Source organism: Sorex araneus, chromosome 2 (genome assembly GCF_027595985.1).
Source record: "Sorex araneus isolate mSorAra2 chromosome 2, mSorAra2.pri, whole genome shotgun sequence".
Classification (NCBI taxonomy): domain Eukaryota; kingdom Metazoa; phylum Chordata; class Mammalia; order Eulipotyphla; family Soricidae; genus Sorex; species Sorex araneus.
In genome coordinates, this window is record NC_073303.1 from 366215619 (window position 1) to 366239909 (window position 24291).

General features: G+C 48.1%; 1 protein-coding gene across 5 annotated transcripts in view; it reads left to right on the forward strand.

Annotated features, from left to right (window-relative positions):
• The first annotated feature begins 2385 nt into the window (after positions 1–2385).
• MALT1 (MALT1 paracaspase) overlaps positions 2386–24291 on the forward strand; it is a 63368-nt gene continuing 41462 nt past the window's right edge. For 2 of the 5 annotated variants that reach the window (XM_004601996.3, XM_055126290.1), the window contains exons 1-4: positions 2386–2756; positions 9189–9355; positions 16605–16726; positions 22020–22179. In XM_004601996.3, coding sequence (XP_004602053.3) covers positions 2539–2756; positions 9189–9355; positions 16605–16726; positions 22020–22179 — 667 coding nt within the window. In that variant the 5' untranslated portion in view covers positions 2386–2538. Of the gene's footprint in view, positions 2757–9188; positions 9356–14518; positions 14833–16604; positions 16727–22019; positions 22180–24291 lie in introns of those variants that run through there. The other 3 variants (XM_055126292.1, XM_055126293.1, XM_055126291.1) reach the window with 3 other exon arrangements.

The following is a 24291-nucleotide window of genomic DNA, read 5'->3' on the forward strand; positions in this document are numbered from 1 at the left end:
ACCATTTCCTTACGCCCCTTAAGAGAACCGCAGGAAGGAAAGGACAGAATAAAGATAGGACATTTGATTGGGAGGAAACAAATATCCATCAGGGGAGCAAGAGATGGCTTAGTGGCCATGGCCTTGCATGTGTGAGGTCACAGGTTCAATTCCTGGGGCCCTTCTATGCACCACACAGGTCCAGCCCCCTCAGCTCTCTGCCTTCAGTGCTCCAAGCATTCCTGGGCATGCTGTTCCTGTGTGTATGTGACCTCCAAAACTGGAGGCTGCTACTTCCAGGGAGCAGTACGCCAGAATGTGCCTGAACACTGCAACTATTAGGATGTGATCCTCTACTCCAGGCCCACAGCTGAGAGAGTAAGCACCCCAGCCAAGTGTGGGTGGGCCCTGATTAACTCAAATCCACAGAGGGAAAGGAACGGGGATTTTTTTTCAAACTGTCAGTGGAGGCAGTTACAGAGAGGTGGGCGGGGGAGATGCAAAGATTGTTACTTTGCTAAGGCTGGTAGTACAGTGCTAGCTGTGTTGATATATAAGGTAACCTGATCAAACTGGGAAGAATACCTGTTAAATAAAACAGGGGTGTGCGCGTGCGCGCGCGCGCACACACACACACACACACACACACAGAAGCTGCAGAAGGAACACAACCAACACAAAAGAAATCTGTTGAATCTCAATGTTAGAATTAACCTCAAACTGAGAGAACAATTCAGGTTCAATAAAAACAGGGCTCCTTCAAGCACACACAGTGTTAGTATTAACCTGATCGATCTGAGAAGAAAACTCCAAGTTCAATAAAATAGCCCTCCCCAACCACACAGGAGCTGTAGAAAGCACACTAAGCACAGGATATTAAATCTCCAGGTTAGGGTTAGAAGATGAGGCTGACCAGACCAATAAAGACCAGAAGGCTTGATTTCTGTAACTGGCACATGCAGTGAATGTACTCAATAAACATTGGTTCAGGGACTGTGGGTAAGTGGCCTCAGAAACAAGCGCTGGCATTTGTAAGGATAACCGCTAGGATTTGTTACCCCCTGTGAGCAAAGCAGAATTCATGCTTTACACACACACACACACGCCAGCTCCTTAGATTCTGCTACCAATTCTCTAGCTACAGATCCCATTGAGTATTAAAGTCACTCGATCAAGATCATCAAGCTGGAATCTAGCTTTCACGGATGCATTATCTAAACGGACACTGGTTTCAGAAAAACATGGCCCAAGCTGGAATGCGGTGGAGACGTTCGGGCGCAATGCCCTCGCCTGTGAAGCGTGGGTATCCCAGTGATTGCTTCAGCGTCCTCCTGCGTGACAGAAACACCGATGGAAGGCGGGGCAGGAAGCCCGTGTCTGGGGGGCCGTGTCTGGCTGGTGAGTCACACTGCAGTGCTTGCTTCTGTCCCAAACTCCGCTTTTTTTTTTCTTTTCTCTGGGAGAATGATTTGAATATTAATATTTATAAAGAGCAGGCTTAGAGATGGTCTGCGCTAATTATATCATCAACTCTCCATCGTCCCATGACAGGACATCCGCTATAAAGCTGCTCTGATGAGAAGGGTTGTGGGTGACAGTCTGGTTAGGAGAAAACCAGATTCCTGCTTAAAAAAAAAAAAAGCAAGCAACGGTGCCCACGCTCTAACTGGGTTTTTTAATTTTTTTTTAAAATTTTTAAATTTTTTTATTTTTTGCTTTACACCCGGCAATGCACAGGGGTTACTCCTGGCTCTGCACTCAAGAATTACCCTTGGCAGTGCTCAGGGGACCATATGGGATGCTGGGATTTGAACCCGGGCTAGCTGCGTGCAAGGCAAACGCCGTACCCGCTGTGCTATCGCTCCAGCCCCTCTAACTGGGTTTAAACACAGCCCAGGGCAGGTTTTGTTCTTCTTTCAAGCCTAAGCCCCAGGAAATTTCGCGCAATTTCCCTTCGAGCACCCGACGCTGCGGGTCCGTCCACCTGAGCCCAGCCGGCCGCGGCTGCAGGGAGCCCTGCAAGCACACAGCGAGGAGGGCGGCCCGGGCCCCGGTGGCCCGCGGGGCGGGCGCGCGCGAGGGCCTGAGTCAGCCGCGCGCGCCCCTCCTTCGGCGTGAGGCAATCTCCCTCCCACGGTGCTCGGGAAGCCCCGACGCCGCAGGCTTCCTCGCAGCCGCGCAGCCGCCGGGGCGTAGTTCCTGCCCCGCTTCCTCCGACCGCGGCGACCGCACGAGCCTTCCTGCCCGGCCGCGGCTCCGCCTCCGGGCTGTGGAAAGCGCGCGCCGCGAGGAAGCCCGGGGACGGCGGGGGCGGCGCGGGCGGGCGGCCGCGCGCACGCGCGCCCTGGGGCCCCGCCTCCCGCCACGAGGCCCCGCCCCCAAGGCGCGCCCGGCGCGGCCGGCCGGCCCGGCTCCCGGCGGCCAACCTGTGTCTGCGGGGCGGCGAGCGGAGCTTCCTCCTGTCAGCGCCGGGCCGCGCCGGCCGCCCGCGCCTTCCGCCCGCGAGACTCTCGGCGGGGCCCCGGGCGAGCGGAAGGCTGCGCCGAGGAGGCCCGCGCGATGCGCTCGTCGTCGGCAGCGGCGGCCCCGGCCGGCTCGCTGTGGGGGGAGTCGCTGCAGGCCCTGCCGCCCCCCGCCGCGCAGCCGCCGCCGACGCTCAACCGCCTGCCCGAGCCGCTGCTGCGGCGCCTCAGCGAGGGCTTGGACCGCGCGCCCGAGGGCCGCGGCTGGAGGCGCCTGGCCGAGCTGGCGGGCAGTCGGGGGCGCGTCCGCCTCAGGTGAGGCCCCCGGGGACCGGGAAGAGAGCGGGGAGGCGACTTGGGGGAGGGCGTGGGGGGACGCTGAAGAGACGGTCTGGATGCGGGGACCCCCCCAGACCCGACCGTCAGGGGGGCTTAGGAAGGAGGAGGGCGCGCTGGTGAGGGGTCCACGGCGCCGGGCTGAGGGAACTGACGTGCCGCTCGCACCCGGAGCCCCTCTGCCCCTTCAGCGACGTTCCCCTCCTGTCAGACCCTTCCCGGCAGCCGCTGGAAGACAGAACCGTCTTCTGGACTCTCGTCTTCAGAAATCATCGAGGCTCCCGCAGGGATTTTGCTTTTTATGTTGTTTGTTTGTTTAACGTGGGTCGTGCATGGTGTGTGCGCACTGGAGGTGCTCCTGTTTGCCACATTGGAAATTAAAACTCGGAAAGGTCTTGAGAGCTTAGTTGAAGAGCGGAGCCCAGAAGGTGGTACAAGAACCTGCTTTTGCAGAACGGGGGTACCCGGGGGGCGGGAGAAAGATCTCCAAAGCAAGCCCCCAGAATGAGTTCGGTGAAAGGCACTGCTTGCTGTTTTGGAAATCCCTCCGGTGGCTTGGCTTCTCTGTCGCTTCTGCATTTGCTCTCTGCGCCTCGACTCTGAGAAGCGCAGTTGCTCTCCCCGTGGAGGGAATGAATGAAGAAGATAACGTCTCAGTCTGCCCACGCAGAGTCCTTGGACCTGGCGAGTCCCGACCCTGGGATTCCTCACTGCACTTCACCCCGTTGTACTTCTGGTTTGCCCTTCAATGCCTCTGTGGGGTTTTTTTAACTCATACTCCTCAACTCTGTCTCCGGGGATCGTTATTTGTGTATCACTTTGTGAACTCCTCAAAAGTAGGAACCATCTCTTAATAGTCTTCTGCATCGAAGATGACACGTTTTCTATGGAGAGGAGTCATTTCTTTGAATCTAAGAAATGATTCTAAGTCGTTTCATTGATTGTATCCTTTGAGTGCGATGATTTGCTGGAAGTTCCAGAAGATAAAAACATGACCTATGGTTAAGGGTTATTGAGTAATGGGTTGTTAGCCTGAGACATTCGTAGGTAATATGTTGAATGCTGTGTTGAGTGTTAATATTTTTTTTTCATCGTTAATGGAGCACTCAGCATAGTCCAGGCAGCGACAGTCTATCCTTTAACCCTCACGGCAGCCCCAAGGTCCAGAGTTTGGGGTTTCCCTAGAGGAATGCTGATTTGCCATCACCTGGCCCTTGCAGGGAGAAGTGATGTGAGCACAGAATAGAAGCACTGTGAACCCTCAGGCAAGTAAACAGGTCATGATTTTTTTCTGTGCTAGGAAAAGAAAAAAAAAACCCATAATATTGGGGGAAGGTTTCCAAGCAGTGCTCAGGAAGCCTGGGGACCCCGCTGGCGGCCCTCAGCCAGAAGTTGGATGCAAGGACCTGAGGATGTGGTGCTGCTCAGGCCCTGTGGTGGGAGTGATACTAGGGCCACACCCGGTGGTGCTCTGGGATCTGGTACTGGTGAGTTCGGAATGGGGTCCTGGAGCCTAGAGCGTTGAGGAGCTCCCAGTACCCCGGCCTGTTGGAATGGAAAAGGTTCACCCTGGGAATGTGTGAGATGAGGGAAATTACCAAGGGCAGGGAGCACTAGGGACATTCAGCAGAGGACCCAGGGCAGGGAAAGGAGCATCATACTGATGGCCAAGAAACTGCTGGGAGAAGTGGAAGGGCCTAAGGACGGAGTCTTTGGTGTACAGGAATGGGGGTGCGAGTTCAGTCCCCCTGATAGTGTTCTTAGAGAGTTGCTCTCCGTGAAAGTCCCAGCTAGAGCATCTCCCCACATGGCCTGTCTTCGTTGACTGTGTCTTTCCAGCTACACACCTTGGCTTGAACTGGATGGAATTGAATAAATAAACCTAGCCCTCCAGGATTAGGGACAACCAGAAATGTTTTCACTGGGATACTGATGAGTCCTAACCATTCCGAGCCTGGGGTTTGGTGTCCCCCAACCATGGGCCTATGGGCATGCTCTGGATACAGACAGAGCCCTAATCATGTTCCCCACAGCCGGATCTGGATCCCCCAGCCCACCCCCCAATACTGTGTGACTGCAGCGCAGGTCCTGCCCAAATGAGTCCATTACTGATGGAGAACCGATGGCAAAAAGTGGGGGTGCTTTGAGGCGGGCCCACAGCACATGAGCCTTGGAAAAGTGGGTTACTGTCATCCCGAGGGCTAGTAGGTGCTCCTTGAACATTGATGGCAGAAATCCGGAATGTTAGTGACAGCAAGAGAACATGGAGAAACCCAAGTCACAGTCTTCCTCCCTTCCGCTTACCCTCCCACCACTGAGCATGGGGGTCTTCAGGGTGGCCTGGCTTCTCTTTACCCTGATGGCCCTTTTCCCTTCCTGCCCTTGTCCTCCAGTCCCGGGCCTTCACCTCTGCTTCCACTGAGGACTCTCCATCCTTCAGCCTGTGTTGCGGCTCTGACACACAGTCTGCCTTGAGATGGCTGTTGGCACCATCTTCCCCGAAATCCAGCATGGTAGATGCAACTCGCACACACTGTCCCAGAAACCAACCTCTCCAGCAGTTTCCTCACCTGGGCAGGGGGCTGCTCCCCTCTGACTGCCCCCGACACACACCCTTAGTGCTCAGGCGCACCTCTTAGTCATCCCCAAGTCTGCTCTGACACGCCCTGTTTGAGTGTTTGTTACCCGAAGATCCTGCCCGCCCTGCCTTCCCTGTACATCTGGGAAGTCTGAATCTAACCTCCGGTGCTGCCACACCAGCCACTCTCTGTCACTTGGGGCTCCCCGATAGTCCCCTAGACCCCCTCCTCCAGCTCACTGCAGCCCCTCTCTGTTCTCAGTCACTGTGGGAGTGACTCTTCTCAAATGGGAAGTCATGCCCGGTCCTGAGACCCTCTTGTCCCCTCCCTCACACTACTCTGCTCACACGGTCCTCACGGGTTTGTCCTGAATACCCTTAGGTTTGTCCTAAGCACACTTGGGTTTGTCCTGAGCACACTCGGGTCTGTCCTAGGTTGTCTTGAACATTAGGTTTATCCTGAACATATTCAGGTCTGTACCTTCCATTTTCTTGACCTGACAGGCCCACAGCGACCACACATCTCACTTCTTCCTCTTCCTCTTCAAGTTTGGGCTTACTTTTGGTGATTAATAAGTGCTAGTTAAATTAATAGTGATTCCAAAGAGTCAGTGTAGCCAACGGAGAAGCAAAAGAAACCTTTCGGTGGGGGTTTGGGCAAAATGACCCCCTGCTTGGGGAACCACATGCAGGTAGGGAACCAGCTTTCTGCAAGGCAGATGTCTTAACTGTTGTACTCTCTCTCCTGTCCAGTAGAATAAAATTTTTATTTTGGTTTAGTTTCTGTTCTTGAAAATGTGCTGTAAAAAAATATATATATAAGATGATATTAGAACGATTTCGGGGGGAGGCACACCTGGAGAAGCTCAGTGCTTACTCCTGACTCTGCCCTCAGGGATCTCCTGGTGATGCTTGGGGGGACCAAGGGGAATTAGAGGTTAGGACGGGACTCTGCTGCCTACCTGCCTGCTTGTTCTCTCGCTCTGGCCCCAACCTTAGATACATTTTAGAAAAACAAGGTTTATTTATTTATTTATTTATTTATTTTTCCTTTTTGGGTCACACCCAGCAATGCTCAGGGGTCACTTCTGGCTCTGCACTCAGGAATTACCCCTGGCGGTGCTCAGGGGACCATATGCGATGCTGGGAATCGAACCCGGGTCGGCCGCGTGCAAGGCAAACGCCCTACCTGTTGTGCTGTGCTGTGCTATTGCTCCAGCCCCCCCAAAGTTTTTTTTTTTTAGCTCATCTTTTTACTAAACTCAGATTCCAAAATTGTGCTGCGGGAAACCACTTCAGAACACTCTTACAGGAAAAGTAACTAAAAAAGGAAAGAAAAGAAACCTGGGGTCCCAAATAACACCCAGGAGGTGTAAGCGAGAGAAAAGGTTCTTTCCTCCTTTCTGTCTTTCTTGGGGGCTTCTACATTGGAAGTTGCAGTTTTTCCCCCAGTTACATAGGTTTTCTCTTTCTCTCATCTCTCAACTACTTTAACAGTAGTTAAAGCTCTTGTGGTAACTGCTGGCTCCTGGATGACTTCATATTTCTAGGTATTAGATCCTGGTAACTGTTCCGCATTGTGAAAAGTATATTTTGCATAGAACTTTGTCTTCTGATTATTTGGAAACCAGTTCATCCTTATCTGTTTGTCTTTAATATCATTTCCTTGTTGTGAGTGTCACAGAGTCTTGGAAAGGAAAATCTCCTCAAAGAGAGAACCAGTCGGCACCATCAGCATTTTGTTTTTGCTGTTTGAACAGCCTCCATCATTTCATGGCAGATAGGACACTTTAAAACACAAGGGAATATAGGGGTGGACTGATAGTACAATGGTTAGGACATTGGTTGTACATGTGACCAACCCAGGTTCAATCCCTGGCATCCCACATAGTCCCCTGAGCCCCTGAGTGCAGAGCTAGGACTTAAGTGCTAATCACCCCCAGATGTGGCCCAAAAGCAAAAATATAAATAAAACAAAAATAAAGTGCAAGGAAACTCATTTTAGAGTAGCTGACAGTTCACCTGCCCTTATTTCCATCATTTTAACCTGGATCTCTGGTTGTGCTGCAGGAGCTTGGCTCAGAGCTTAAGAACTGTCAATCTTAAGAGGCCAACCCTCACTGAGCATGTGTAGACTGTAAGGACATACTTTTAGCCAGGCTGTTTAGAAAAGTACCTAGTTGACAATAGCAGGTCACCCAAGTAGTGACTACTCAAAAGATATGTTGAAGAAAAGCTGCTTTTCAGCATAAGCACGTCAGTTCTAATATTTTGATTTCATACCCAGAGCTCATATTCATTTACTGTGCTAACACATATCATCTATTCCATTCTAAGAACTCCATGGAAGAGATAATGCTGTTATGGATATATTATGGATACACACATTTTTTATTCCCTTATGACATACTTTATCACAGCTCTTGGGAGACCAGTCTTTGAGAGCTGGGGCAGTAATGAGACTGAGGGCGAGGATGGGTTAAGGCCTTTTCTGAGTCCTCTGAAGTCTTCCACAGCTATGCTGGCATGGGTTTTGTTTTGCTTTATTTCTTGGTGATGTCAAGAAATTTTATTTATCTAAAGGGGAGAGAGGAGAGGGAACATGATAAGGGGAGAATGTGGGCTTCTCCAGAGAGAGGAGAATGCCATGAAGTAAGAGAAAGGGCAGTCTGCAGCCCTACAGGTGCTCTGGAGTGACCTGTGCCTATGTGAAGTGAGACCCTTTCCCCTCCCCAGGGTTCCCATTCCAGGCACAGTTGGTGGCACTCAGTGACACTTCCTTACCCAGGCATTCCTGTAGACAGGAAGAGCTATAAGGGATCTTTTTATCCCCGCCTCCACCCCAACATACACACACACACACACACGCACGCACACACACACACACACCCAGAAAGGTCCAAGTAGTAAATGTCCTTTCAGACCAACTACTTGTCTCTGCTGTTGTGAATCTGCAAGAATGAGCTTCACTGTCATTCAATAAAACTTTATTTACAAAGTCAGGTGCTGACAGTTTTGGTCCAAGGGAGACCTTAACATTTGCCTTCTTTTGCCTTAAGTTGTTCCTAGGCAGTTAGAAGTATCCTTTTTTTTTTTCTTTTTGGGTCACACCCGGCGATGCACAGGGGTCACTCCTGGCTCTGCACTCAGGAATTACCCCTGGCGCTGCTCAGGGAACCATATGGGATGCTAGGAATCGAACCTGGGTTGGCCGCGTGCAAGGCAAACGCCCTACTCGCTGTGCTATCACTCCAGTCCCAGAAGTATCCTTTTTTTAAAAATATTTTTTAAATTGAGGTATTATGATTTATATGGTAATGGGGTCATTATTACTCAGAAATACTTTAAATGTCTGTAGTATTGATTGGCTTGCTAAATATTCCTTGTTTTGAAATTGTTGACATAGTAAAAGTACTCAGCTGCACCAGAATGGTTATAGTGGAAAGCAGTCATCCAGCCTTGGTTTCCCCCTTCTCTTCGGGACAGCACTGACACCCTGGAACCCAGCTTTTCCTTTCTATTTTGGGGGGTTTTGGTTTGGGGGCTGTACCCAGCAGTTCTTGGGCTTAGTTCTGGCTCCGTGCTCAGAGGTGATATTCCGGGGACCCTTTGTGGTGCTGGGGATCAAATCCAGGTGAGCAGAGTCCATGCAAGCTCTTTACCCCTGTGCTTTCCCTATGAGATGCTCTCTTACTCTCCTCATTGAGCCAAGTTGCAGAAGGAACAAAGGAGGACCCCTAATCACTGGCCCCCCCTTGCCATACTCCCCACCGTGCCAGACAGGGCAGATTTCTCAAACTGAAGAAAACTCTTGAATTAAATCTGTCTTGCAGCTGTCTCGACTTGGAGCAGTGTTCTCTTAAAGTCCTGGAGCCTGAAGGAAGCCCCAGCCTGTGCTTACTGAAGCTGATGGGGGAAAAGGGGTGCACAGTTGTGGAACTGAGTGACTTCCTGCATGCTATGGAGCACACAGAAGTTCTCCAGCTTCTCAGCCGCCCTGGTAGGTACTCCCTTCCAGCCACTCTGAGAACACTCGCAGAGCAAATGTGGTGTATAAACATAGAAATGTAATGCTTCCCCAAGCCAGGAGACACTTGCAGAATACCTGGAATCATTGGGCTTTAACTTGCCTCTGTGATAATAGGGAGTTTATCATGTGATAATGGTGGTGGTGTTCCACAGAAGAATAACTTGATTCCAAGGTGATGGTTGCTTCCAAGGCATAAAGTACACAGGGGTAAGGTTTCTATCACTTCCTCTGAAATAGTACAGCCAAGTAAGATACACACATTGGGGTGCATGTGTGCGTGTGTGTGTAGACTGGAGAAAGCAAATATGACAAAATGTTTACTTGGGATTTGGGGTTGTTCTTTTCTTTTGGTCAGTGTGGTGGTTTTGACATGTTGATTGACTCATCTAGTGATTTTTTTTCTATCTGTGCCAACACTGAGTTGCGTGGTTCGATGTGAGCAGTGTGGGAAAGTCCTCTCTAGAGTTGTCTGCCTGCCATGTCATGGAAGTCACTGAAGGCCACAACCCTGTGACCTGCCTGTCTCGGGAAGCTAGGGGATTTGGGATACATAGTATAGTGGTGACTATTCGTTTCATGTCCCAGAAACCCCAGCTCAGGTGGCATAATAGAGGGAAGTTGGTTCCTCCCAAGGAAGGTCTAAAGTAGGTTGGGTTTCCAGAGGTGGGCTGCAGCCCTGCTCCAAGAAATTGGCTTATTCCTATCTTTGCTTGTTCTCCACACCAATGGCTGAGCCTAACATTCTGTATCATGGCTAGTTCTCACATGCGTCTTGGCTCCAGTGAGAACCCCAAGATTCACTCTAGTTAGCTATTGCGGCACACAAGCATGCCCCTCAGACTTGGCCAGAGAGGTGGACAGTGCCACTGGGTCAGGCCAGGAATAGAATGAGGTCAAATTGGCTCCAGAAACTACATGGATCACCACATGCCACTGGGCCCATGGGAGAGAGCAGAACCAATGAGGGGAAGTAACAGAAGAGTCCACTGCACAAGGAGAAGACCTGGGGTTATGTATCCAGGGATATGGACTCTTGTGCCACCTCATTTTCCAAAGATTGGGATGGATGAGAAAATAGTCTATCCCTACTAGTCACACCCTGTAGGAGGTTGGACGTGGACTTCTGCATACCGACTCATCCTGAGAGACTTAGCAGGAATCACAGAACACTGTTGCCTGTCATAATCAGTAAAATACTTCCAAAGAGGTTTGTTCATTTTTACTTCTTCTAGGAGTACCTCTCAGAACTTGTGAGCATTCTAGCCTAGGGCCTAGCTTTTTTAAAAAAAAAAAAATTATTTTATCACCATGTGGAAAGTTACAAAGTTCTCAGGTTTATGTCTCAGTTATATAATATTCAAACACCATCCCTTCACCAGTGCCCATATTCCACCACCAAAATCCCCAGTATACCCCCCGCCCCCGCCCCACCCCCAGCTGTATAACTGATGAATTTCACTTCATTTTCTCTTTACCTTGATTACGTTCCATATTTCAACACAAAACTCATTATTGTTGTTGGAGTTCCCCCCAAGAAAGACAGTAGGGCCTAGTTTCTTAATCTGGAGGGTGGAGATCCCAGATGGGAGACCCATTCCTTTTTTAACTTTGACTTTTAAATAAATTTCTTTATAATTTTTTTCCTCAGTAAATGTCTGTTTTATTTGTTTTAGAACCACACTGGGCAGTGCTAAGAGCTTACTCTGGCTCTCTGCTCAAGGATCATTCCCAGTGGTGCTCAGGGTACACCCATACGGGGTGCCAGGGATCAAATGTGGATCAGCTGCATGCTAGGCAAGCACTCTGGCCCCATGTTAGTAAATGTCTCGTATGTGTACCTATGTACCTATATACCTAGGGTCACATAGAAATTTTCGGGGTGAAAATTGGCCGTAAGTCAGAAGAGCAAATGCAGCCCTAAGCCAGGGCACTCGGTGCTCAGTTCCCAGGCGTCACAGAATCTAAGGGCTCTTGGAATCAAGGGACCTCTCTGGCCAGTCAGCACTATTCCGTCTTATTGTCTCGTCATTAAACCAAGTTCCTCAGACCCTTGTCAGCAGAGTCCAAGGAGTTGCAGGCCTCAGCCCTCGGAATCTGCACATGTGGGTCCTGTGATTCTTCAGAACTTCCCCGAAGGAAACTAGGCTTGGCTGAGACATATCACATTTGTTAGTGAATAATAGCCTGCCTGAGATATTTAAGCAACGTTTCCTATTTGGATTTCCGAAAACCCAGCAATGAATACAGTCTAGTGCAAGCTGTGTGACAAGTGCCCTTCTGTGCTTGATCTTCTCCAGATGCTGGGATTAGTGTACTGCCCTCAGCATTCCCCTGTGTAGATGGTCTGGTGGGCTTCTTCACAATTAGCCCCTGTTACCTTTTACCATTTGAGGATACAATCGGAAAAGATGAGTGTTAATGTAGAAACCACTCATGCACCAGTTCTGTGAAGTTTTGAAGCTTCATGTCCTATTAGCCATTTGGTATCCATTGAGAAACTAGCTGGAGTGATACCATATTGGGTGGGGCATTTGCCTTGCTTATGGCCAACCCAGGTTCAATCCCCAGCATCCCATGTGGTCCCCCAAGCACCACGAGGAGTGATTCCCGAGCCCAGAGCTGGAAGTAAGCCCTGAGCACTACCAGCCCCAAAAACAAACTGAAAAAGTGTACATACACACACACACACACACACACACACACAGATAAATATGAAACAGGTGTTAAGGTTAGAGGGCCACAGAGATAGTACAGGGCTAAAGGCACTTGTTTTGCATGTGGCTGACCCAAGTTTCATCCCTTTTTCAGCACTACATTTCATACCCAAGAGCTTCCAGGGGTCAATCCTGAGCACAGAGCTAGTAGTAAGCCCTGAAAACCTTGAACCATGACGTGTAGTCCAATAGCCAAAAGCCAGGGAAGAAGAGAGATAGAAGCAGGCAGGGCACTTGTCTTGCATGTGGCCAACCTGGGTTTAATCCCTGGTATCCCGTCTGGTCCCGTGAGCCCTGCCAGGAGTGATCCCTGAGTGCAAAGTCAGGATATAAGTCCTGAGCAGCCAGGTTGGCCCAGAATACAACAACAATTTTATTTAAAATTTACAACAGCATTACTGTAAACATTGAATTATTACCCACAAACACTTTGGTGAAAACTTTAGATAGACAAAACTTAACATTTAGCTGTAATCATAGTTGGTTGCTAATCAAGCTAAGGTTAGAACCAAAGCCTATTGACAGTGTCATTTCTGTAATGCTGCGAGATTTTCATAAAGTCTTGACCAGTTGATGTCAGATGGGTTTTTTTTCCTTGTCCAATTAAAAGTCCTCAGATACTACCTCATGCATTACTGCAGTTGTGGGGGAGGGGGTGCGGCATGGCTGGACCTGGAGGGCCCAGTTACTGCAGAGTTGAGCAGCACCACACTGCCAGGCCCAGTCATTGAACTGCCCAGTCCAGTTGGTCAGTTATTACCATGAATGGCATCCAGATCCCTGAGCATCCCTGGAATTCCCCATCCACATATAAGAAAAATATCCAAATGCTATCTATTACTTGGACTTGTTTGTATCTTAAACGACTGAAATTCCTGGAAGGAAAATATGAAAGAGTGAGAAGAAACCCAGCTGATATGGATAGGAGAGATGACAGGAAGCAGCGGGGTGGGAGGGGCGGGGGGAGGCAGTAAGTGAGGGGAGAGTGTGTGCTCCCGTTCAGGGCATCTGGGACACCAGGAGACAAGGAGCAGGATGTGGACTGACTTGTGAGGGGTGTCTACAGGAGTGCTTCACTCTGGAATTCTTGGAAGAAGAGATTAGTATTCCGGAATAAAATAAAGGACTTTGCAGTGAAAACTTAGACTTAGTTCAAATAACCTCATAAGAGAGTTTTGGATCGGTCTTTTCCAGAGCAGGGAATACCACCCTTCACCCCTACCCAGGGCCTTCAGTCACCTCTGGTGCAACAGGGAGGAGGTGCCTGTGTGTTTGCTTATAGAAAGTAGATGTCGGGGCTGGAGTGATAGCATAGCGGGTAGGGCATTTGCCTTGCACGCGGCCGACCCTGGTTCAAATCCCAGCATCCTATATGGTCCCCTGAGCACCGCCAGGAGTAATTCCTGAGTGCAGAGCCAGGAGTAACCCCTGTGCATCGCCAGGTGTGACCCAAAAAACAAAAAAAAAAAAAAAGAAAGAAAGTAGATGTCTAGGGGGCAGTGAGTAATTTGTGAGTGTGTGTGTGTATGTGTGTGTGTGTGTGTGTGTGTGTGAAAAGGAGATGGTAGGCCAAGTAAGTTTGGGATTTGTTTGTTAGTTGGTTTTGGAGCCACACTAGGTTATACTCAGGGTTCACTCCTGGCTCTGCACTTGGGGATCATTCCTTGTGGTGCTCCAGGGACCATATGCAGTGCTGGGGATTGAGCCCATGTCAGCCATGTGTAAGGTAAGCACCTTACCTGCTGTACTCTCTCACTGGCTCCAAGTTTAGGAACTTCTGGTTTAGATAGGAACTGATAGAAAAAGATAGTTGGTTCATGATCTTTGAAAAAATGGGTACAGGGGCTGGAGAGATAGCTCAAGGTAAATGAAAGCACATGCCTTGCATGTGGCCAACCCCAGTTTGATCCCTGACACTTTCTGTTCCACTTACCATCACCCAAGTGCAGCCCTGAATGCCCCTTGCACCTCTGGGTGTGTGTGGCCCTGGAGTCCCCAGCACACTGGAAGTGTCCTGGGTAATCCCTGACATTACAGGGACAAGTAGTACCACATTCTCAGGCCTTTGCATGGAACCAGTGGCCTGATTGGCAGAGAATTTCCAGTCAGAATCCCCAGGTGTCCTGAACAGTGCTTGGGAAACAACCTCCCCCCTTCAACCCCACCCCCCAAAAAAATGCATTGGTATGTATGCAGTAGATCTGTTCCTGGCAAAACTGAATTACATCACCTTGTGTGTGCCTTGTCAGGGAGAGGTGCTGAATCATTTTGTTAAGTCAGCCTCACCCTAATTTGTCTGTCCTGTGATTCCTGCAGGATTCCAGTCCTACGGTTCAACGTCACCTGTCTATTGATCCCCTTAGGTGTATGCTGAAAGCCTGTTTCTCCTGTCCCTAATCAAGCTCTCCCCTGTTTACAGGAAGTTATCACCTCTTTGACTTCTTGGCTGATGTTATCTAAAAACAGGCTTCTTTGCCAGGAAGCCGTGCATTCATCCTCTCACACAGAACTTTCCTTTGTGTGTGCATCCTCCATGGCACAAGCTACCATCTCTTCCCTCACCGTGCTCGTTTGGTGATTCAAGTTCGCCATAGTTCCCTGCAGCTCGGTGTTGTGTGGGAGGAAGGAAGCGTGTGGTGAAAGCATGGGAGGAGTTTCGACTCTGCTCTTTACTACTCACCCAGGGTGGTTTCCAGATCACATGGTGCCTGTCACTTCTCAGTCTCTGAAGTAGTAAGTTGTAAACATGCATGCTTACTTGCTTGCTGAATGCTAGTGACAAACGTTTTTAGTCCAGATCTAGAAGCTATGAGTCTGCATGGATATTAGAAAGTGTTTACTGGACCAGAGAGCTAACTCAACGGGCTGAGCACAGGCTTTGCAGGCCAGAGGCTTTGGGTTCGACCCCCAGCACATAGGGGCCTGCAGACACCACTAGGAGTGACCCCAGCATTTACTCATTTACTCAACTCCAAGAGGAAGGATATTTTCCAGAAGACCTTTTTCAGTAAGGTCTCATTCCTTTGCATAATGCCTTCTCTGGAGAAAGCGCTTCCATTTCCTCCTTGTCTCTTGTCTTTTGGGTTACGTGTAAAGGATATTTGCTGTGGTCCGTATATAAGCATTGGCCCAAGCACATAAAGTGACCGGTTGCTGAGCCCACCCTGTTTATGTGAGAGATTCCTGCCCCGACAGGTGGAAGGACCCTGGGAAAGTTCCTGCAAAATGAGATCGTGTTGGTTGAGGATGTGTAGCTAACTTAGTTACCCTAATCAGTACCAGCATGCAATGGATTTGTGTTTGTAAATCATACCTCCGTAAAGGTGGATGAACAAAGAATCCTGGAATAGCAGGAGCATGAGGAATTTAAAGCCCAGGAAGACCCTAGTTTGCACCCTAGTTCTTCCACTTACAGTGGGGGCAGGGGCGTTGTCAGAGAGCTCAGTAGCTTACCCAAGACGATTGGGGTGGCCTTCCGCAGATGACTGAACTCTGCGTGCTGATTAATATCTAACCTTGCTGGTTATTTTGAAGGTTAGAGATCAAAATGTCTGGCACATGTAATACAGTAACTTACCACTGCTGTGATCTTACTATTACTGTACTTATTTATTCAGTCAATAGGTGTTGAACCCGCAGGAAACTGGCAATTAAGGGTCTTGTTCTCTTGCTCCTGATTCAGTGGGAGAGGCCAAGTAAGAAACAGGATTAGTGCAGTGAGGATTACACAGCAGGGTGAAAATGATGGTGAGCTTGGGGGGTCAGGGGGAGAAGGAGGTCAGCTCATTTGAGTCCTTTCCCAGGGGGTGCCTGAGACCTCAGGTGTGAGAAGGAAAGGGGCCTAGGGGAAGCTCCATCTGAGCTGTGTGGCAAGAGGAAATGCAGAGCATGGCTTGGCTTCCAGAGGAGAGAGGCCCAAGTGGCAGGAGCCGGAAGCAGGCTGGGAAGGGAGGACGGTGAGGTTAGAGAAGGCAGAGGGCTGTTGTGGCTTGAATCACAAGATGGACAGAGATTCCTATAAATTTCTCAAAGACACAGGTTCACCATAGCTGGATCAAGCGCCAGTGAGACTTGGTTAAATTCAGGACACCCCTGTCAGCCACACTTAAAAAATCTGACAGATCCCACCAGTTCGGACCACCCTTAGCAACAACCCCTAGCCCAGTCTCCCACTCTCGTTTCTTGAAGTCTTATGTCAAAAGTTTTTCCTGTCAGGCTGAGAATGAAGGGCAGCACTATCATTTTCTCCCCCAGATGTGGGGAAATAATGAGATATGGGGAGTAATGAGTCGATCAAAGGCTTCTGCCCACAAGTTTTCTTCTCTCCTCCCAGTTTATAATACCTGGAACTCACGAACTCCCACTGATGGAGAAAATGTAAAGGGGATGGGATGGTGGGGGATGGCAGGGGTGGGGAATGTTAATAACAATATGGATATGCAGGTTATTTCCAAACACAGAATATCTCATTATAACTTAATTTAACTTTTTCTTCCCCTCCAAAGGATTAAAGATCACTGTAAACCCAGAATCAAAGGCAGTCTTGGCTGGACAATTTGTGAAATTGTGTTGCCGGGCAACTGGACATCCTTTTGTGCAATATCAATGGTTCAAAATGAATAAGGAGGTAATTTTTAATGTCTTTTAATTTCTCTGCCACAAGAGAGAATGATAGAAAAGTAATGTTATTGTCCTCAATGCTATTAGAAATTTTGCTAAAAGAGCTGACTGCTTTTATCAATGTTATATTGAACTATCTAATATTATTTTGGTAAAATAATTCCCAAAAACTTTTTACCAAGGCATTTTTGTAATCAACACTGGAACCAGTTTTTCACTCTCAAAAGAAAGGGGGTCTGAGTGATAGTATAGTGGCTATAATATTTGCCTGGAATATGACCAACCCGGGTTTGATCTCTGGCACCCCATATGGTCCTCTCTGCCCACTAGACACAATCCCTGATCACAGAGCCAGGAAGTAAGTCCTGAGCACTGACCGGTGTGCCCTAACCACATCCTCTCCCCCCAAAAAAAAAAGAAAAAAATAGGGATTAGTTGGAGCAACAGTTTTGACAAGCATGACACATCACCAGAACCTTCTAGCAAATCTATGTAAGATTGTTTATAGCAGGTGCCAAAGAAATAGTACAGTGGGCAAGGTGTTTGCTGTTCCTGCATCCCATATGGTCCCCTGAGCATCACCAGAAGTAATTTCTGAGCACAAAGCCAGGAGTAACCCCTGAGCATTTCTGGGTATGGCCCAAAACAAGAATAAAAAAAAAATATTATGCACCAACCAGAATTGTTAATTAAAAGATTTCAAAGCAGCATAGATGTCTAATGTGATTTTATCTTAAGCCTTCCAGATAACTATACTATGTATATATTATATGTATTATATATCATATTATGTATCATAAGAGGGTATGAACTACTGGACTAGATGGGGAGATGGCTTAAGGGACTGAGTGTATTCTCTGCATGCAGGTTTGATCTCCAGCACTACATGGTTGCTCAAGTGCTGCTGGGTGAGACCCCAGAAACACTAAGTGGGGGTAGTCCCTGAGTAACATTGGGTGTGGCCCAAAAATCAGAGCAGCCAAGGTTTAGTGTACTGTGGCAGACTGAATTAAAATTCTGTTTAATGCAAAGGGCTGTTTGGGCTGGAGCCATAGCACAGCGGGTAGGGTGTTTGCCTTGCACGTGACCGACCCAGGTTCGATTCCCAGCATCCCATATGGTCCCCCAAGCACCGCCAGGAGTGATTCCTGAGTGCAGAGCCAGGAGTAACCCCTGTGCATCACCAGGTGTGACCCAAAAGGCAAAAAAGTGGGGGGGGGGGCGTTTATTCTGTTTATTTTGCTTATGGAAGGATTTGTCTTGACCATCCCCTCCCCAAATCATTGAAAATTGCTCAGTGGGGTTCTTTTTTCTGAAGCCCCCTTTGAACCACTTTGCCACTGGAATTTCCCACTGGTTTGACTGGTCCATCTGCATCTCACTGACACTTTCTGTTCTGATTCTTCCTCTATCTCCACTGTACCCTTCCCTGTACCTGAAATTTCCTCAATCTTCAGCCTGCCAGTCAAGTAATTCATATGTTTTCTTCTCAATTTGACTCGAGGGCTAGTGTGCATTTAGGAATCCTTGCTTCAGTGCCTGGCACTGCATGGTCCCCCAGAGACAAGGAGCAGCCACCCAAGCAACAAGTCTTGAGCAGCCCTGAGCACTGCAAGGTATTATGCCAAAACCAGCAAACAGAGAACTATTCTGAGATGAGCTCTTTCTTTGAACAGGCTCACCTTGTGCCTTAAAGGAAGTGTGCAGGGGGCATGGTGCCGCCAGCAGGTCAACCTGTACCTGCAGAGCAAGTGCATCAGCAGCCTGATGGTACCTTCTGGTTTCCAGATACCCCAAAATTGCTGCTGTGCCTTTGACCAGACCCCAATAACTTGGGGCCAAGCTTACCAAGAAATTAAATGGCAAAAAATTGGGTATGTGGGAGCCCAGCTCAGCTATATAAGTTCACTTATTGGCCTTATTTTAGAGACCCATAAATCTCAAAAGAGATCAAAAGATGCAATTAGGGCCTGTAGCACAGAGGTAAGTGAGAACCTGTGACTGAGATCTCCAGGCTTGCTTAGATCAGAATTGGGCCTCCTCCCCCCAGGTCCCCAGTAGCTTGACAGTCACACCCACAGAATGCCCCCTGCGCCATATAATCTCATCAATGGCCAAGACCCAGAGACTATAAACTAAAACTCCTGGAAGAGAGCACCACAGAATCTTCTGACCCCGCACCAGGCTGTCCTCACTGAGACACCTCGGAGGGGGGCAGGTTGAGTCTCCCTCCCGCCCCAAGCAGAGCCCTGGCAGCTGAAAACCTCCAGAAAACCCAACCACCACCATGTTCAGGGCCACTCTCCACACACTGAGATGACCTCTCCCAAGAGGGGACGAACCTCACTCAAGATGAGATGAACCTCACTGGAGAGTGGACCTGCCAGAAAACCCAGGTATGTGGGAACCCATGACTAAGATCTCCAAGCCCACTTGGATCGGGACTGTGCCTCCTCCCAGCTCCTCAGTTTTCCAGTAGCTTGGCAGTCGCACCCACAAACTGGCCCCTACGCCATGTAATCGCATCAACGGCCAAGACCCAGAGACTTATAAACTAAAGCTCCTAGAAGAGAAAGACACAGAATTTCCTGGATATTCTATCCATAACAGTACAAAACAAATTGTCTAGCATTGCCTTTTCAGCAAGTTTGAGTGATGGTGAGACTGGTGTCGAAATATTGAGTGTAACCAAAGTAGAGAGTATGGGGGAAATTGCCACATAGACAGGGGAAGGGTTAGAATGGGGATGGGTGAGGGGGAATACTGAGGATTTTGGTGGTGGAAAAGATGCAATGGTGAAGGGATGGGTGTTTGATGATTGTATGACTGAAACTCAAACATGAAAGCTATGTAACTGTTTCTCACCGTGAATCAAAATAAGGGGTGGGGGGGAAATAATAATAAAATGATAAAAAATAAAATTAACATTCTTAATTTATTAAAAAAAAAGTAATGTGGAGTTCATGCCCAATTCAATCAGTTTAATCAGTGACTGAATAAATAGCAATACTCCTACATTATAAAAAAAAAAGTGTGCAGTTCTATATAAAGGTTCATTCTTTACAAGCCAGTAAGGCAGAGCAACAATAAATGAAGAGAGGTCGTACTTAGGCTCTGGTGCCAGTAGAACTATGTCGGAACCCCTTGCTTTCATCTGAGCTCTGATATTGGGGCTGTGAGAATTCAGTACACAAGCTAGGCTTTCAAGAGAGGGAATGTGTGTGTGTGTGTGTGTGTGTGTGTGTGAATTTAGTAGACAGGCTAGGCTTTCAAGAGATGAGTGTGTGTGTGTGTGTGTGTGTGTGTGTGTGTTTTGACAGGATTAAACCCAGACCTTAGACTTTACCATTGAGCCACCTGCCCAGTCCCCAAAGTTATTTTTGCCCTATTTTCTCAATTGTAGAGTTGCTTTCATTTTAAGAATTTTTAAAAATTTTTGTAATGTTTGCATTTAATATAGCTTTTAGAGCGATAGCACAGCGGGTAGGGCATTTTCCTTGCACGCGGCCAACCCGGGTCCGATTCCTCCATCCCTCTCGGACAGCCCGGCTGCACGGCAGAGCCTGGCAAGCTACCCATGGCGTATTCGATATGCCAAAAACAGTAACAAGTCTTCCAATGGAGACATTACTGGTGCCCGCTCAAGCAAATCGATGAGCAATGGGATGACAGTGCAGTGCTTGGTAATGTATAATTGATATACAGTAAACGACAAATATTTCAAGTGTGTATTTTTGATGTAAGGGTTGTTTGCTGTTTTTTTCCCATTTGTTTGTGTTATTGAAGGACAGGTGCCTGGGACTTAACCCAGAACCTCATACACGTGAGGCAAGTGTTCTATCACTGAGCCCTCACCCTCTATGAGTTCTGACATACATATACAACTGTTATGACACTTGACATTAATCAAAAGCTTCGAAGTGACACCGCCATCATTATAATCAAGATAACAACCATAGTTATCACCTCCTTGCAATGCTTTCTTCTCTCCTCTCTTCCCCAGCAACCACTGATCTGATTCCTCCAGCTGGGTCCCTGGTCTGCTGACATCAGTTTGTGTTTTTGAGAACTTTGCACTGAAGTGATATCGAAGAATGTACTATCTTTTGTCTTGTTTCAGCTCAAGATACTGATCACTGAGCCTTGTCAGGTGCAGCAGCGGTCCCCGTGTGACCGCAGTTTATTTGCTCTCTCTGAATGATAAGGCAGATGAACTGATTTGATTAACAAGTAATGATATGTTTTTAATCAGATTTTATTGGTTTACACTCCTTTAAAGTTTCAGGAGTGCAGCTCCATACAGCCTGTATGTATTAACACCACACCCATCCTAAGTTGCATTGCCACCCCTCTGTCCAAATGACCCCTCCCCATCTGCACTCATCCCTGCCCCTTTTTCTCTTTGTTTTTTCTTGGTGTTTTTGCTAGTTCGTTTGCTTTGATTTGTTAGTCAGATATGACTGGTAGTTTTTGTTTTACTTTTGGATCCAGGCGGGAGCCTCGTGCATGTCAAAATGCATGTGTCTGTGTCTGCCAGGGAGTAGTCACTGGCCATAGTCACTGCCTTTTCACAGAGAAATAATGATAATACTGAGGTCGATGGTTGGTGAAGTGAGTCCTGATTTGAGGAAGGTAGCCATGTAGATGATGGTGCCACACCCAGCAGTACTCAGACTTACTCCTGGCTCTGCACTAAGATAGGACTCAGGGGACCATAGTGGGTATCGGGATTTAAACCTGGATCAGCTGCATGCAAATCCCCTACCCTCTGCCCTGTATCTCCAGCCCAATGTTTCTGTTTACTGAAGTAAAATGGTTTTACTTAGAGAAATATCAAGGGTGAGGGAGAGACTGAGTGTGTGTGTTACATACTCAGATGTGAGCATAGGCTTCTCCAAAGAGGGCCGAGAGTGCACATATCAAGGGAGCTGCAGATGAATTTCCAAATAATGTAACTCAAAGTGCTTTTTTTTTTTTTTTTTTGCTTTTTGGGTCACACCTGGCGATGCACAGGGGTTACTCCTGGCTCTTCACTCAGGAATTACTCCTGGCGGTGCTCAGGGGACCACATGGGATGCTGGGATTCGAACCCGGGTCGGCTGCGTGCAAGGCAAACACCCTCCCCGCTGTGCTATTGCTCCAGCCCCATCAAAGTGCTTATTTTTTAAGTAGGAAATATTTAGGACATGGGAAAAAACAACACTGTTTTTAGAGCCCCCAATCTGGCACTTTGCAGGTGCATGTGCTAAAGCATGCTTGATGTCCGAGTCACTTATGTTCTGCTGTTGGCTCTTTCACAGATTCCCAATGGAAATGCATCTGAACTTGTTTTTACTACTGTACATGTAAAAGATGCCGGCTTTTATGTCTGTCGAGTTAATAATCATTTTACCTTCGAGTTCAGCCAGTGGTCGCAGCTTGATGTCTGTGAGGCCACAGAAGTAACAGGAAGCTTCCAAAGTAAGTAATAATGTTGGAGTGGGAATTGTCTGTCTTTCATTATGCCTTTATTTTCAAAATAATTTCCAAAGTGTCCAAAAACACCAAAAGCTAGGGGCTGGAGGGACAATACAGCAGGTAGGGTGTTTGCCTTAGGCATGACTGAACTGAGTTTGATCCCTGGCTCCCTGTATGTTCCCCCATGCCTCTCCAGGAAGATCCCTGAGCACAGAGCCAAGTGTATCCCACTACCAGGTATGGCCCTCCAAAAAAAAAAAAAAATACCAGAAGCTCTCATATGTACTATATTATAAAGTCATCATCAGTTACTAGATTTTATCCCACATTGCGTTGATCCTTTCTGGCCAGGTATATACTAACTAACTCTTCTCTTAGTGTTTGCTGGAGCTTTCTACATACATGGGTATATGTATACACATATACTTTAACAACATACATATTTTTAACACATAGCACACATGCACAGGCCTCACAGAACCCTTCTCAGTCTGGATCTGCTAAAACACCTTTTCTCATGTATTGAAATGTTGTGGTCCCTGATTAGATTATAGATGATTTTTTTGTTTGATACTTTGATTTGGGGTCACACCTAGTGGGTGGTACTCAGGGGTTATTCCTGGTTTTGCACCCAGGAATCACTCCTGATGAGCTCAGGGACTATATGGGATGCCAGGGGTAGAACCCAAGTCAGCCACGTGCAAGGCAAGCCTTGTCAACTGTACTCTCTCTCCATCCCCTATAGTTCTCCCAAACGATTGTATTACTTATAAAAAAAAATCATTTTGGTAAAATAACTCAATAAAATGGATGTCAACATGGAAGATCATACAGTGTATCTTTCATGCAATAAATTTGAGATACTAGTTTTTTTTTTCTTTTTGGGTCACACCCAGCGATGCTCAGGGGTTACTCCTGGCTCTGCACTCAGGAATTACTCCTGGCAGTGCTTGGGGGACCATATGGGATGCTGGGGATTGAACCCGGGTCGGCCGCATGCAAGGCAAACGCCCTACCCGCTGTGCTATCACTCCGGCCCCTAGATACTAGTTTTTATTCTGTCATCCATTTGTGTTTTTTGATGGGCTAGGAGTTGAACCCAGGGCCTCATGCCCCTGTGAGGCAGATACTTTTAGCACTAAATCATGTTTTCAGCCCTCATCTATCTTTTTAGTCAAGTGACTAGTATTCATCATGAAGAAATCCAGTCTACTCTGAAGAATAGCCTTCAGCTGTCTGATCAGATCTAGTCGGGATCCTTACTCATTCTGCCAGACAGAACGAGATGTAAAGTTTTGGATGCCAGTCTGTCTTCCACTCTTCTCGCATAGCTTACCTTTGTTTGTCTATATCTAATAGTCTTCAATAGTGGTTGTATTGCAGAGTGTGTTGTATCTTCCTAGAATATTTCTATATATGCAGTAAGCTTTGCAGGTAGTGGAGGTAGTGAAGCTGGCCCAGGTACTTTCGGAGGACACTGCAGCCCTCAAAGTCCGTGGAACACGGACAGCATTCTGTCAAAGCAGCTCCAGCTTCTTCAGTTCCTCATTGTAGGCTTCACCTCCACTACCCAGCCACCACCACACTCCACGCTGCTTTCCAGACACTCAGGTCGAGCCTCACGCATGAGTGAAGCCCCACAGAACCTTCAGGTAAAGCAGAACTTTGTGACCGTGGACTCCAGGCTCAACAGGACCTAGAAACAGGGATCCTCTGCCTGCTTCCCCCAATCTCCGGTGACCCAGGGATCACACCCAAATGACCCACCCTACTGGTGCCAGATAAATACCTCATCAGCCAACCTCCACTACCTTGTTGGCCAGGCGCCGCCAGGCTGCTTTCCGGGCCATACGACCGGTTTGCAGCTGCACGACACATCATAAGACACTTACTACCCATTGTTCATAATTATCACACCTTATTTGATGGGGCTCAGATATGGTGTGAACCATGGGAACACCTGTAAGGGTGATTAGAGGCCGCCCTAAAAGCCTCCATTCCTCTCAGAGAGCCCGGCAAGCTACCAAGAGTATCCCGCCCACACGGCAGAGCCTGGCAAGCTACCCATGGCATATTCGATATGTCAAAAACAGTAAAAACAGTGGGTCTCATTCC